General features: G+C 42.8%; 1 protein-coding gene and 1 pseudogene across 2 annotated transcripts; both read right to left on the bottom strand.

The window, feature by feature from the left end:
• Window positions 1–1,098: 1,098 nt before the first annotated feature.
• Window positions 1,099–11,223, bottom strand: UPK3A (uroplakin 3A). 2 transcript variants are annotated; one of them, XM_039498826.1, is made up of 6 exons: window positions 10,826–11,223; window positions 9,805–9,960; window positions 6,492–6,768; window positions 5,641–5,723; window positions 3,993–4,125; window positions 1,099–2,989 (listed from the first exon to the last, which is right to left on the bottom strand). In XM_039498826.1, the coding sequence occupies exons 1-6, from the start codon at window positions 10,878–10,880 to the stop codon at window positions 2,887–2,889; spliced, it is 807 nt and encodes a 268-aa protein (XP_039354760.1). In that variant the 5' UTR covers window positions 10,881–11,223; the 3' UTR covers window positions 1,099–2,886. The 2 variants fall into 2 exon arrangements, with proteins under 2 accessions (XP_039354760.1, XP_039354771.1); XM_039498837.1 differs by having other exon boundaries at window positions 1,099–2,986; window positions 10,826–11,217.
• Window positions 2,281–2,482, bottom strand: LOC120396167 (annotated as a pseudogene).
• Window positions 11,224–14,502: the final 3,279 nt, after the last annotated feature.

Genomic DNA, 14,502 nt, shown 5'->3' on the forward strand with positions numbered 1-14,502 from the left:
CACCCCAAATCCTAGTGCCCTAGGCAACTGCCTAGGTCGCCTAATAGGTTGCACTGGCCCTGATCTCTCCCACCTTTAAAGTGACAGTTGAGGTGTTTTATTACTTCTTCAGTTCTTTGATTAGGGAGAAAGCCACCTCAGCCCTTTGGGTGCAATAATAGGCAAGCTAATGCTACACTATCTCCTGGATCTCTTTCATAGGTCTCTCTAATTCAGGGGTAGGCAAACTTTTTGGCCCAAAGGCCACATCTGGGTATGGAAATTGTATGGTGGGCCATGAATGCTCACAAAATTGGGGGTTGAGGTGCAAGAGGGAGTGACGGCTATGGCTGGGAGTGCGGGCTCTGGGGTGGGGCCAGAAATGAGGAGTTCAGGGTGTGGGAGTGAGCTCTGGGCTGGGGCAGGGGTACAGGTGGGGGAGTGAGGGCTCCAGTGTGGGGTGCAGGCTCTGCAGTGCAGCAGGGTGGGACTGAGAGGTTTGGAGTGCAGGAGGTGGATCACGGCTGGGATGGGGGTTGGAGCACTGGAGGGGTCAGGAGTGCAGGCTCTGGGCAGCACTTATCTCAAGCAGCTCCTGGAAGCAGCAGCATGTTCCTCCTCCAGCTCCTATGTGGAGGCATGGCTAGGCAGCTCTGCGTGCTGCCAATAGGAGCTGTGGGGGCAGCACTGCAGGCAGGGGCAGTGTGCAGAGGCCCCTGGCTGCCCCTATGCGTAGGAGCCTGATAGGGTGACCAGATGTCCTGATTTTATAGGGACAGTCCCAATTTTGGGGTCTTTTTCTCATATAGGCTCCTATTACCCCCCATCCCCTGTCCCAATTTTTCACATTTGCTGTCTGGTCACTCTGGAGCTGTAAGAGGGACATGCTGCTGCTTCTGGGAGCTATGTGGAGCCATGGCACATGTGAAGCAGGGCAAGCCCCAGACCCCACTCCCCAGCAGGAGTTCAAGGGCCCAATTAAAATGTCTGGAGGGCCAGATGTGGCCCCCAGCCCATAGTTTGCCCACCCCTGCTCTAATTGCAGTAGACCACACCCATCTTTAACTGGATCATTCTGTCCTACAGACAAGAATTACACACATAATAACCAGTAGGATGTCTGGGAAGAAACATATTATGGTAAAGTTTTACATTAAAAGAATGCCCTTTGTACACTTTTCTAAGGGAGTTTAACAGTTGAAAACCAGAAAAAAATATACTGAAAGAAAACAGCATATTAGAAGATTAACAAAGACTTGGGTAATTGTGCCAGTGATGTTTATTAGCCACCCATTTTACTGGTGGCTGCATAAAGACTGATATTTGCTAAACTGAGACAGGCTTAAACTGACTTCAGCACTAGTCTATGACAAATGTATTATGTCAATGACAGCTATGTAAATGTTATGAATACTTAGTTGAGTACAGTAGGAGTTGCTCATATACACAATTTACAAGAAAGTTTCAAGCTAGACCCATTCAGTGCAACTTGGGAAGGCAAAACTCAATGTTAGTATAATTTTTCCACTTATACTGGTTAGTGGGACAGAATGTTAGTGAAGGAAAGAAATACATGACAAGTTTACTTCCAGCAGTACAAGTTGAGAATGCACTGTTTGAACAGTTCATGTTAGCATAGTAGGATTAGCAGCTGATGGAACCAGCCAACCCTCTGCCGTCATGGTGTATGAAGTGTCAAGGATATCCCTGCTCTAAATAGTAGAGGCTACACAGTCTATCACCCACTTTTCATTAAAAGTGACTGTTTCTCAGGCAACATAACTTCCAGCCAATATTTTAGTTGAGAACACTAGTCTTATAGAGAGGATAGAAGCTCTCTGACTATTTACAGCACAGGTTTTCTAGGGAGTTGGACACTAACAACTTCCATAAGAAGTAGGGTTGCTAAGCTCTAAGAGAGAGAGATGCTTTAGTGTTGTATACAAATACTAGTCCAGAGGTATTTAGAACTAGAGACCTGAAGTCTGGCCTTTGCAGGGAAGCAACATTTTTTATTTTTAAACAATGGGGTGGGGGGCTGTGCAGAGCAGTGAAAGTTGCTGATGCCATATGCATCCATATCCCTCATTTGTAGTTTCTAGCAGTTAGTTAGTTTGCCTCTACCCTGCTTTAAATGAAAGTTTGGTACTAAGTTTGTGTTCTTAATAGGGTGCTAACTGAAGAGCCAGCTGCTATCAAGCTGTTAGACTGCATATACTATTAAGTACTGTTCTCCATCTGAAGCCTTTCCTTACCTATATCACATTCTCATTTAAATAAAAGAAGCTAAATAAGAGTCAAAGGTTGAGCTCAGCTTTAGAACTTATTTAGCTTCTAACCTATAAAACAAGGATAATTATGTACTAAATAGCCCTAGCCCTGGCCAGCAAACTTGAAAGTTTTCAGTATGTTACTCTAGCCCACAAATAAAGGACCTATCAGATATTAAACTGATAAGAACAGACACTACGCTTTTGATCTTAGCTCCAAGGAGCCGAGTAATACACTTGGTCATTTTCTCTCTCCTCCCACTACACCAGGCAGTCACTGAGGACTATGAACTGCACTCTAGAGTGCAGAACTCTACCACTCCTCAGTTTTGGAGTTATGCAACCACAAATGAGTTAACTGGAGGATAGAAGTACCATGAGCCTAATGACAAGATTACTTGCTGCCATAACTTGTGGCAGCAACCTAATGAAGATAGTGGTGCTGCTCTGTAGGAGTAGACAGAACACTATATGTACAGAACACCTGTGCCATTCAGCCTCACTTACTGAACTTTAGTATCTAATCAATGTGACCTATTCAGAGTTCAGTAGAAAAGGGCAACTCTTAAATATCAGTACAGTTGTAGCTGTTCAGTTGAAGTTCAGCCAGAGTGTGGACTCTTCTTTCTCTCAAGGCTCACTGGTTCACTCCCTCTGAGCTACCCTGAGATCTTGGTACAGCCTGCTGGGTAGTCTGAGACTCATGTGTGGTCTCTGTGGATGTCTCTCCTGATGCCCTGCTTGAAGAGAAAGAGCTTTTAAATTCTGATGGGGGTTTCTTAAGCTATAGGCCAGTCACACGACTCATTTGGAAAGATTAAAGCATCACTTATCACCAAGCTTGATAAAAACCTACCCATCTTTTTTAGATGCTTGTTTGCTCTTCAGTTATTGCATCTAGGACTTAATCCTATACTGTTTAGTCCAAAAGTCAGGCGGGATTTATGGCATGCAAGACAAGGTCTTTAAGCTTTAAGACAGCAGTTCTAAGAAAGATTCCCCTCCCCCCCCTTAGAAGAACAGGGACAGTGTCAAGGTTTTTAAGCTACCCCCTCTGTAAGTTAGGGGAATGAACTCTAAGTAACTTTAAGCCTCACAAGGCCTTAGTTTTTTCTGCCCCTCTAATACGTCAAGAGGCTAGTCACAGAAGCTGAGTCTGACAGGAATCTACTCAAATTGTTATTCATTGCAGAGTGACAGTTGTCATCATTAGCATCTCTTGGGAGGCAGGAAGATCAATGCCCAAGTAACCATCCTTACCAGGTGCAGCATTTGGTCTATATTCCAGGTCAGTAAGTGAACTCCCCAGCCTCCCTTTAGAACCTTGTACCCAGTTCAAGAGACGGAAGTTATTCTCATTTTCTCATAGAAAGACCACATTCAGACTGTAAGCAAGTGCAACTCCATGACTTACTGTGCTGCATGCACTTAAGTCAGGTGAACACTAAGGCCAAGGTTCTAGATTTATTAAAAAAAGAAGTGATTAAGTGTAGGAGTTTCCTGGTATGTTGTCATGATCCTCCCTCTCAGGGGAAGATGCTGTTTTTAGGTGTGGACCAGAAAGTTGAGACACCTGTGCTCTTGATTTTAGTCTCCAACACCACTTGTTTATTACACTAGCTGAGAAGCTAGAATTCCCAGCTTGAGATTCATAATGAGGGGTCAAGATCAATCATTTGATGGGTTAGACACTTGCTGGTAGTTAGTTCTGCTCTCAGACTGTGAAGCGTAATGGTAACTTACATGACAAAGAAGAATATGGAGGCAAGAAATCCAACAACTAGAAGGAACATAAAAGTGCTTAAGATTGATGTGATAACAATCATTCCTCCACTCCTTCGCCCAGGCCAGGTATCAATTGTTGAAGACTGTTTTACTAGGAGAGGTGGGATGAAGAAAAAAAAGTATTACTGTACATATTTAGAGGTTCCAGAAAGAGTGACTGTAGACAGCATAAACTAGGGAAGTTAATGGCTCAAGCTTTCCCCACCCCACAGTATCTGGTGTTACTTTTGAAGTCTGTGTACTGCTTGTCTTGGCATTTCAACATCCTTCATTTGAAATCTTGAAGTTCTTTACAGAATTAGTTTGAGCCTCAAACTGTAATATAGGGAAATATATTATACCCACTTTAAATAGATAAATCACTTCATCTATGTGATATGGCTGTGAAAAAAAGCTAATGCAGTCTTGGGATGCATCAGGCGAAGTACTTCCAGTAGAGACAAGGAGGTGTTAGTACCATTATACAAGGCACTGGTGAGACCTCATCTGGAATACTGCGTCCAGTTCTGGTCTCCCATGTTTAAAAAGGGATGAATTCAGTCTCGAACAGGTACAGAGAAGGGCTACTAGGATGATCTGAGTAATGGAAAACCTGTCTTATTAAAGGAGACTCAAAGAGCTAGGCTTGTTTAGCCTAACCAAAAGGTGACTGAGGGGAGATATGCTTGCACTCTATAAATATATCAGAGGGATAAATACCAGTGAGGGAGAGGAGTTATTTAAGTTCAGTAGCAATGTGGACACAAGAACAAATGGCTATAAACTGGCCATCAGGAAGTTTAGATTTGAAATTAGATGAAGGTTTCTAACCATCAGAGGAGTGAAGTTCTGGGGGCAAAAAGACACCTGGCTTCAAGACTGTGCTTAAGTTTATGGAGGGGATGGTGTAATGGGATACCAATTAATTGCCAAAATTAAGCTGTTTGACTATTCGGTAAACATGCCCAATGACGGGATGGGATCTGAGTTACTACAGAGAATTATTTCCTGGGTATCTGGCTGGTGAGTCTTGCCCACATGCTCAGGGTTTAGCTGATTGCCATGTTTGGGGGCAGGAAGGAATTTTCCTCCAGGGCAGATTGGCAGAGGCCCTGGGGGGTTTTCACCTTCCTCTGCAGCGTGGGGCACTAGTCACTTGCTGGAAGATTGAGCCAATTAAGTCCTCAAATCATGGTTTGAAGACTTCAAGGTGCAGACAGACATCGGTTTGATACAGGAGTGGGTGGGTGAGATTCTGTGGCCTGCATTGTGCAGGTGGTCAGACTCGATAATCATAATGGTCCCTTCTGACCTTAAAGTCTACGATTCTATCTAGTGACTGCAGCAGAGGCAGAAATAGAATCCAGACCTAAGCGCAAACCACTGCACACACAAAAAACCCATCTTTGTCATGTTTGAGCTTTTTGTCCTGAGGCCATCAGGGGAGGAGTAGTATTCCAGAGTTGCCTCCACCACTTAGCTTTAATGATACATAAAGCTTTTTGGGTCAGAAAGGACTGGAATTTGTTTCTTTAGCCAGCATCATGGCAGGAAATGACTAAATGTCTTAAAGCATATTTCTTTCTTTCCCAGGAGGGAGCAGTTGACCTTGGTTTTTGGTACTTACCCCTACGGGTTTTCATTGGATCAGACCAAAGAGTTTGGTCTTTCACAACACCTGCAACCACATCTACTAAGAGGTACTTAAACCTGGAAGCAGAGACAGGCAGGTTAATCATTCTAGCAGAGGCTTTGACAATCTGGCATATAAACCAATCCAGTAGCTGCCAAACAATGAAGACTAGGTAACATCTTGTCTTAGAGAGATACATGTAAAAGGGGTGGCTAGCTATTCCAGAGGGGAACAGAGGAGAGTTAGTACAAAATCCTCTCCCACCTGTCACATTAGGTTTTTCAGTTTGTTCTTAAGTGTGCTTGTTAACTGTGCCAGTTGTTGACAACCTTCCAACACTAGTGTCCTCTAGTTAAATTCAGTATGACCTACTGTAAATGTCTGGGATGGTGCCCAAAGACTGAGTGTTGCAGGGCTCCCTTGCTACAGGAAAGCATGGAAGAGACAGTCAAGTTACCAGCTGGTGGATTATACTTAAGCAGATGAATAAGAGCTCTGCAGGCACTGAGTCAGAGACATTCAATGGCTTCTACAAGCTCCAGTTAAGACAAGTTTTAAGGATCTCACTGTAACTTTAAGATAGCCATTTAACTGAGTTTCAGCCCAGCAGACATACACTACTACTGAAGGGCTTAAGATGCATGGGTGGGGCAGTGAAAGTTATCTTTGTGTTTGGCTCTACTCAGAGCCACCCTTAATGGAGCATTGAGGGCTCTGTTCCTGCAGTTGAAAGGAACAGTTTCACTATGTTCAATTAGTGCAGCTTGCAAGTAAGTTTTATAGCAAGTTAACCTTCGTGCCAAGTGCAAGGACATCCCTATCCAAAAGAGAATTGTGAACTATACCTGTATGTTGTATCTTCAGCAAGAGGTGGGTTACAGGCACCGGGGAAGTTTGGGTCATATAAACAAGTCACATCATCTCCCACTCTGAAGAGGTATTGTTTCAAGACATCTGAAACTTTTTTCACATTTACATCAGCCAGCAGGGGGGGTGATTCACAATTGGGCACATTAAACAGTGCAGCCCTGTAAGGTCCAAGTTGTCCTCCGTTGGTGTCTTGGAAAGTGGTGTTGAGAGGTTTGCTGCTGTTGTCAGTCACAGCTGAGCTTACAGTGCTTGCTGCAAGAGATTGGATACTTCAGTATAATGTTTGTTACCCAAGCCCTTCCCATCCACCCACCAACATTGAACCCTCAGCTTTGTCAAAAGGAAGTACCCAAACAAACCCACCATATTCAATTTTAACTTTTAGGGGCCCAGACCCTTTCCTTTGCCCCATCCCCCAGCTACATCACTACCAATAGTCACAGCAGAGGCCAGAAGAGATACAGACCCAAAACCAGCACTGGTGGTGGTAGGGGAGCACTTTCCGTAGCAGCTGTTCTGTCCTGCCAAGCCATGAATCAGTTTACTCTTAGAGGCCTTGTTTGCCTCCATCACAAGGCATGTAAGTAGTACCTGTGCTCCTATCTCCCCTATGCCTGTAGCTGTCTGACAAGACAGCCTGGGGAAAGAAGGAGTGCCCCTATGGGCTGCTCCCCTTCCAAGTGGAGTTAATTGTCAGGCTGTATTGCCCCCAAAACAGCCTGAAAACAGACATCAGGGGAAAGCTGAGGGAGCTTGGAAGGCTGGTTAATTAAATCAGGTCTTCCCTCAAGTGACAAGCCAACAGTGGATCCTATAGACTTCCTTCCCAGTGGGTGTTTGGATCTGTGTGGCTACCTCACCACTCTCTACTCCACTTCTGGGTGGGATGGATGAATCCCTTGCTCTGAGAGGGATCTAGGTATTCTCACTCACACACAAAGACAGGCTCCATCTGTCCTTGCTAGCATTAGATCAAAAGACTCTGAGGTGGCCCACAGAGGGACAGCTGTCAACACTACTGTGATCAGGAAGGGGTGGGGACCAGCCCAGCAATCTCTGCTGCTGCCCACAAAAACTCTTGTACTTGAGCCTCTGCCACTTTTAGTGGGTACAAATGCTCTCTCATTCCTGCCTCTGTAGGTGTCCCCAACCACAAGAACTGAGCAGCAGCCTCTCAGCCCCTTTGGACACCTCAGCATGTGAGGATGGAGCAGAATCCCTCCCCACCCCAGGGCCTAACTTCTCCTTACCAGTCAATCTTTGGGAAACCTCCCCACCTCATCCTCTCCCCTCATAGTGCTGAGGCTCTGACACAGAATGGAACCACTCCTCTTCTCAGGGCATACAGCTATTCTTTGTAACTAGCCCTACCCTACCCATGAATGTACCAAGGAGCAGGGGCAGGACTTATCCCCGCAGGAAGGAGAGGCAGCTGAACCAAATCCGTTGCCACCCAAATATTGTAAGGCAACAGTTTGGCCTTTATTCACCCCAGCCCTCTCCTGCCCACCAGGGAGAGTCACTACTGAGAGTGCAGCCACACTAAGGCCCAGCTTTAAGTATTTGATATGTGGTAATGCATTTAAATTTGCCAACCCAGTCCCCACCTCACAAGTCACTAAGAAGTAGTTGCTTTCTAAGGTAGAGACAAACTTTAAAGAAATTGTCCCAGTTCACCAAATAGTCAGGGAATGTTTCCTCATTTCAGTGGCTGACTGCAATTCCTCCAAGCAAACGTTCTTCCTTTGTAGCTGTGCATGTGTTTTATTTATGGAGTGCATGCTATGGCATTTACTGTATGTAGAACAGATAGAGTAGTTTGAGAGGCGTTTCATAATGGATAGCTTTCAAGGTGGAATATTTTGAGACAAGCCAGACATCAGGAAAGTCTTTATAAAAACTTCTACAGATAGTGCACTTCCTGGAGCCATTATGTAAAACAGCTGTGTTTTAGTACTAAGGGCTTGTCTTCACTAGCACTGTCAAAGCACTGCTGTGGCATCGCTTTAATGTGACTGTGTAGTTGTGGCATAGCGCTGGGAGAGAGAGCAGCACTATTAAAAAAAACCCCAAAAAAACACAAAACACAAACACACCCCTCCACAAGGGGAATAGCTACCAGCACTGGGAGCACTGTCTACACTGGCACTTCACAGTGCTGAAACTTGCAGCACTCAGGGGTGTTTTTTCACATCCCTGAGCGAGAAAGTTGCAGCACTGTGAAGTGCCACTGTAGACAAGCCCAAAGACATCCCATAATACCAGCACATTCACAGGTACTCAGGACAGTTGAGTCTTTTGCAGGAGTTATCTTAAGTATTCAGTCAGAGTTGAGGTTCTTTTGTAGTAAGGAAGCATCTCCACATCCATCCTTCCAGAAGTGCAATAAGCCATGGGAATTAGGGATGTGCCTGTCAGCTAATTGAATTTCCTGTGCTATTAGTTTGTTACTGCCAGACTTACACAAGGTCTCATTTCCTGTCTGACTTGAGGAGAGAAAGAATCTTGTAGCAACTATAGCTGTGTCAATAGCCACTAAGTTGTTACATGGCTTAGTTGAGCCTATTTGAACCCAACACACACTTTTTGAAGGCTCATCCTTATTAGTTTGGCTCTGCTGAAGTCCACTTAGCACTCAAGTGTTGCTAAACTGACTGCCCATACAGTTTGCATCCTTTAACAGCAAAGCTGGAAGAAGCAGCAGCAATCTAAGCTTCCTTTTTACTACCCTCACCAGGAAGTCACCTCATCTTTTTCTTCATTAGAAAGTGTACTCATGTTTGAGCAGTCCAGTTAACTCACCTGATGCTAAGTTAATCAGAATCAACAAGGACCAGTCATGTGCAACATTAGCACAGTTAGAGCACCCATGACTAGCTGACAATAGTCAACATGCTTGGTTCTCGTCTATGCGGACCAGTCAGCCATAGTCAATATAATGTCAGCGAACTTCATTGTTATCATGCTGAAGTGCTAGGTCTAAAGTTTTTGTTAAGACCAGTCCTAGCAGAGAACAGGGAACAGACCATCAACTGGTATCGCTCAGCAGGGCTCCGTTAAAGCTAGGAGAGATGTACCACTTTACTCCTTGGAGGATCTGGCTTTTGTTCTATATGTACTTTAGCCCTTGTTCTCTTTACCCTGGCTTCCAATTACAAGTGGACACGTCTCTCACACACACTACCAGCAGAAGTGGAGGCCATTGAGCTTTAAAGAATTACGTTACATAGCTTCAAAGAGGGCAGGGGAGAGAAAGGAAAAAGAAAGGAAATAAAGCCAGATACTTACCAGAGTCAGCCATTGCATACAAGTAGACCACATAGGAGCTACCTGGAGACAGTGAATCATCAAACACACAGAAAGGTTTCTCTAGAGCAATTGTAGTAAGGGTAGGATTGTTTGTAGCAAGTTTGGGGTTTGCAATCTGAGGCCTCAAATTCTGAGCTAGAAGAGACAGTTAGAGAATAGAAAAGTGTAATATTTAATCAGTTGCCCCCTCATATATAACAACAATGTTTAAATAATAAGACAAATTTCAAATAAAAGGTGGGTTTGGACCCCGTACTGGGAATACTTCTGGGCCATGCTCCATCCCTCTCACACCCCACTCTTTTCTAGAAAGATAAGAAAGCCACAAGCAATACAGTCACTTCTTGCAACCTCTGGGTACAGTTAGTGCTAGTAAGGAGCTCAGGGCAGATCTATTATATCCTCCCAAGTGGACTAGAGATCAATTTCAACAAGTCCTGAGTAGAAGGACAGAGGAGGGTGCGTTAATTCTTTAGGTCTCCTGAATTAGAAGAAGGAGGGAAAAAAAGCACTTAGAGAATAGAGCAATGCTGAAAATATGGTCTTTTTTAAAAAAAAAAGGGGGGGGGGAGAGGGAACATAAGCACATGCAAGCAGGGATTAGTACTAGACTCCCACACCTCACCCCATCTCCAAGTCTTTCAGGGCAGTATAAGCAATAACCCCTGCAAAAAGCTTTATGCTCAAGACTGAGTCTGGTGACACTTCTCAGCTCCACCCCCCAGTTTCCCTACTACTTCAAAACCAACTCAGAACAAAGAAAAAAGACTCAGTTTGCTTGGGACCGCTTTACCCTTGAAGCTAAGCTATTTAAATACAGATTTGCAATCCCTAATCATCCCCACTCTGCCCCCAAAACTCAGTGGGTAGGGGGAAGATACCTAAAACCTTTAAATTAAGAAAGGGGAAATAAAAATAGTTCATTGTTTGTGATCACAGACCAGAAACTGAGGACTTGAATCTCAGTGGGAGAGATCACAGGCAGATAGATACCACTTACCCACACACAGCTGCTCCAGCCAGCAAAGAGCTAGCAGAACCCAATGGCCCTGCATGCTCAAGCACTGTAGAGAATCCCCCACAAAAACTATACTAGAGAATAGCTGTTGACCAAAATCACTGCAAGAGCTCGTTGCTTTGTATCCTCTGTGCTTGGACTGAACACACCTGAATCTCCTCACCTGCAAGTAAGTAACCTACAATGTTGTGCCCTAACTAACCGCACAGCCTCTCCCTCCAGCCAATCAGCAGCTGTCTTTGCACTCCCTCTCTCAGCCTATTTGCATGCCTTCTGCCCCACAGCACACACAGGTGTATCCAGGCTACAGGTGAAGCAGGGGATAGAGTCTCTGTCCCTGTTCCTGTCCCTACCCAACACCATCTCACAAGGCTTGGAGAGAGGCATAGTCCATCTCCCACAGGTGCAGCAGCAATGTGTTTTCATCATCCCTTTACATGGCTTTGGTCCTGCCCCACTGTTTCCCTTTCACACCTGCTGGGAAAGGGGGCTGAGATCATTTGTATGAGGGTATGGGTTAGTGGTAAGCCTAAGCAGAAGCCCAAATTGGGGTGGGGAGGGACTGACTATTTGAATCCTGATTCTGAACTAATTTTTTAAATGGTCCCCTGTCTGAAGCCAAATTCTGAATTTATCCAGCCATGAATTTAGGGGTCAAAACTGAGCTCTGAATTTTTCTTCTTGAGGTTATATTGTATAAAAACCACAATGGATCTGATTCCTGTTATACCAATGTAAATCAGAGGTAAATTCACTGAAGTCAATGGAATTGCACCAATGGCAAACCAGTGTGAGAGAATTGGACCTGTTTTATTGAATTATTGAAGTGGGAAGATCCTGTGCCTTCCTCATTATGTACTGCTGTCATTGATGATATATGGGGTTCCAGCTCTGATCATTGAGCTGATAATCCCATATTTTAAAATACACAAAACAAAAGAACCATCCCAGTTCCCTAAAAAAAATTACAGCATAAGTGGGCCAAATTATTCTTGAAGCAATTGCAGTTACTACAGATTTATACCACTATCATTATGATCCAACTTTATCTCCCTAACAGTACTTTTTTAGGATAAATCAATTGCCTGAAAACTCTGTGAAATTGTAATCAAATGGTTATAATGTAGCTTCCTCCTCCTATGTGCCTCATTCTGTATCACATTTTATACATCAGTTTAAATGTATTAGGTTTGAATCTCCTCTCACACCACTGTTACAAGGGTACAGTGTAACTCCACTGACTACAGGGAGTTATTCCTAATTTACATTGGTGTCTGTGTGATCAGACTCAGTTCCAGTGTTTCTTACAACACAGTAATGTATTCTGGGCCAAATTCTGTGCTGGAACAGCTCCGTTGAAGTCAATAGCGATAAACCAGAAAAGAATTCATCCCTCTGACTTCTATTTTCTGTGATGCTATTTGATAACATTTGCACTGGGGGGGTTGTTTGCAGAACCTTTTTATTGACCTGCTAAAGAGCATTTTTGTCCATTAATGCATAACATAAGGCAATACATATGATGCATAGGGAAGAAGGCCAAAAATGAAAAAAAATTCTGAATATTCAGCAGAAACAGAGTTTACTGAACCTCAGGTTCCCTTCATCCTTTAGTCAAGCCAGTGCTTTCTTAAACAACTAGCCCTGTTAGAGCTGATCTCAAATTCCTCACTCAGGTAAAACTCCCAGTGTGAGTTTTGATAAGCTCAGGAATGTGGAGTCAGACACATTATTTGCACAATTTCCAAAAAATTAAGTGAGGGAATCAAGGAAAACAGAGATGAAAAATCCTCTATTTCATCTCATGCAATCCATTATCACTGCATGATTATTCCCCACAGTAACATTTTCCTGCATTTTAACAAAAAATCAGATAAGAATAAAAGTGAAACAAAAATCAACAAATTAAGGCCCAGAAAAAGTCTTCATATTAATTTCAGTTTTAAAATAATAATAATTTGCTTTGATTTGTAATGATCAAACAGATGAATCCTGCAGTGGGAGTTCTGCCTGAGTAAGGATTGTGGTATCTGTTCCTCAGGCTCTGATCCTGCAAAGACTTATACAGGTACTTAATTTTACTACCATGAGCAGTCCCATTGATTTCAATGGGACTGCTCATAGTAGTAAAATTAAGCACCTGTGTAAGTGTTTTCAGGATTGGGGCCTTATTCATTATTTTTCATAAGAAGAAATACAGAGATTTATGTATTCAGATTTATTCAGGTTTAGTTTAGTATGAAGTCATCTTATCTTTCAGTGTAGCTGACCAGCCACTCACAATGAGAACATTATTCTGTATATTATATTATTTCAAAATTATTTCATGTTTAAATGTATCTGAAACAGAGGTAGAAAAATAGTACAATGAGCACTCTCAGTTACATCATAATTTTGAAACTTATTATCTATCTGTGCCAATAGAGGAGCTCTAAGTTAGGGCTAGATTTCATACTCATTTACACTGACATAAGTCCATAATAACATCGTGGAAGGCAGTTAGTATGGATTTCTATTGATGTAACTGAGAACAGAATTTGACCCATATTTATTTTGACTAGGGATGTCGATTAATCTCGGTTAACTCACACGATTTACTCAAAAATATTAATCACGATTAAAAAAATTAATTGTGATTCATTGCAGTTTTAATCACTCTGTTAAACAATAGAATACCAATTGAAATTTATTAAATATTTTGGATGTTTTTCTACATTTTCATATAGTATTCTGTTATAATTGAAATAAAATTGTATATTGTTTATTACAAATATTTGCACTGTAAAAATGATAAACAAAAGAAATAGTATTTTTCAGTTCACCTCCTGCAAGTACTGTAGTGCAATCTCTTTGTTGTGAAAGTGCAACTTACAAATGTAGATTTTTTTTGTTACATAACTTCACTCAAAAATAAAACAATGTAAAACTTCAGAGCCTACAAGTCCACTCAGTCCTACTTCTTGTTCAGCCAATCGCTAAGACAAACAAGTTTGTAAATAAGAAGTGGGCAGCATTATCTCCTGTAAATGAAAACAATGTCACCAGAAAGTGAGAACAGGCATTTGCATGGCACTTTTGCAAGGTATTTACGTGTCAGATATGCTAAACATTCATAGGCCCCTTCATGTTTCAACCACCTTTCCAGAGGACATGCTTCCATGCTGATGATGCACGTTAAAAAAATAATGTGTTAATTAAATTTGTGGCTGAACTCATTGGGGGAGAATTGTATGTCCCCTATTCTACTTTACCTGCATTCTACCACATATTTCATGCTATAGCAGTCTTGAATGATGACCCAGCACATGTTCATTTAAAAAACACTTTCACTGCAGATTTGACAAAATGCAAAGAAGGTACCAATGTGAGATTTCTAAAGATAGCTACAGCACTCGACCCAAGGTTTAAGAATCTGAAGTGCCTTCCAAAATTTGAGAGGGATGAGGTGTGGAGCATGCTTTCAGAAGTCTTAAAAGAGCAACACTCCGATGCAGAAACTACAGAACCACCGAAAAAGAAAATCAAGCTTCTGCTGGTGGCATCTGACTCAGATAATAAAAATGGACATGCATCAGTTCACACTGCTTTGGATTGTTCTCGACCAGAACCCATCATCAGCATGGACGTATGTAGCCTGGAATGGTGGTTGAAGCATGAAG

The sequence above is a fragment of the Mauremys reevesii genome, linkage group 1 (assembly GCF_016161935.1).
Source record: "Mauremys reevesii isolate NIE-2019 linkage group 1, ASM1616193v1, whole genome shotgun sequence".
In the NCBI taxonomy this organism is placed as follows: Eukaryota; Metazoa; Chordata; order Testudines; family Geoemydidae; genus Mauremys; species Mauremys reevesii.

Bases quoted from the DNA above. Each gene is read 5' to 3' on its own strand.
- UPK3A (XM_039498826.1), bottom strand. From the start codon at position 10,880: ATGCAGGGCCATTGGGTTCTGCTAGCTCTTTGCTGGCTGGAGCAGCTG. The intron at 6,769-9,804 runs GTAAGTATCTGG...AATCTCTTGCAG, and splicing joins GTATGCAATGGCTGACTCTG to CAAGCACTGTAAGCTCAGCT. The intron at 5,724-6,491 runs GTATAGTTCACA...CTCTGCTTCCAG, and splicing joins GCTGAAGATACAACATACAG to GTTTAAGTACCTCTTAGTAG.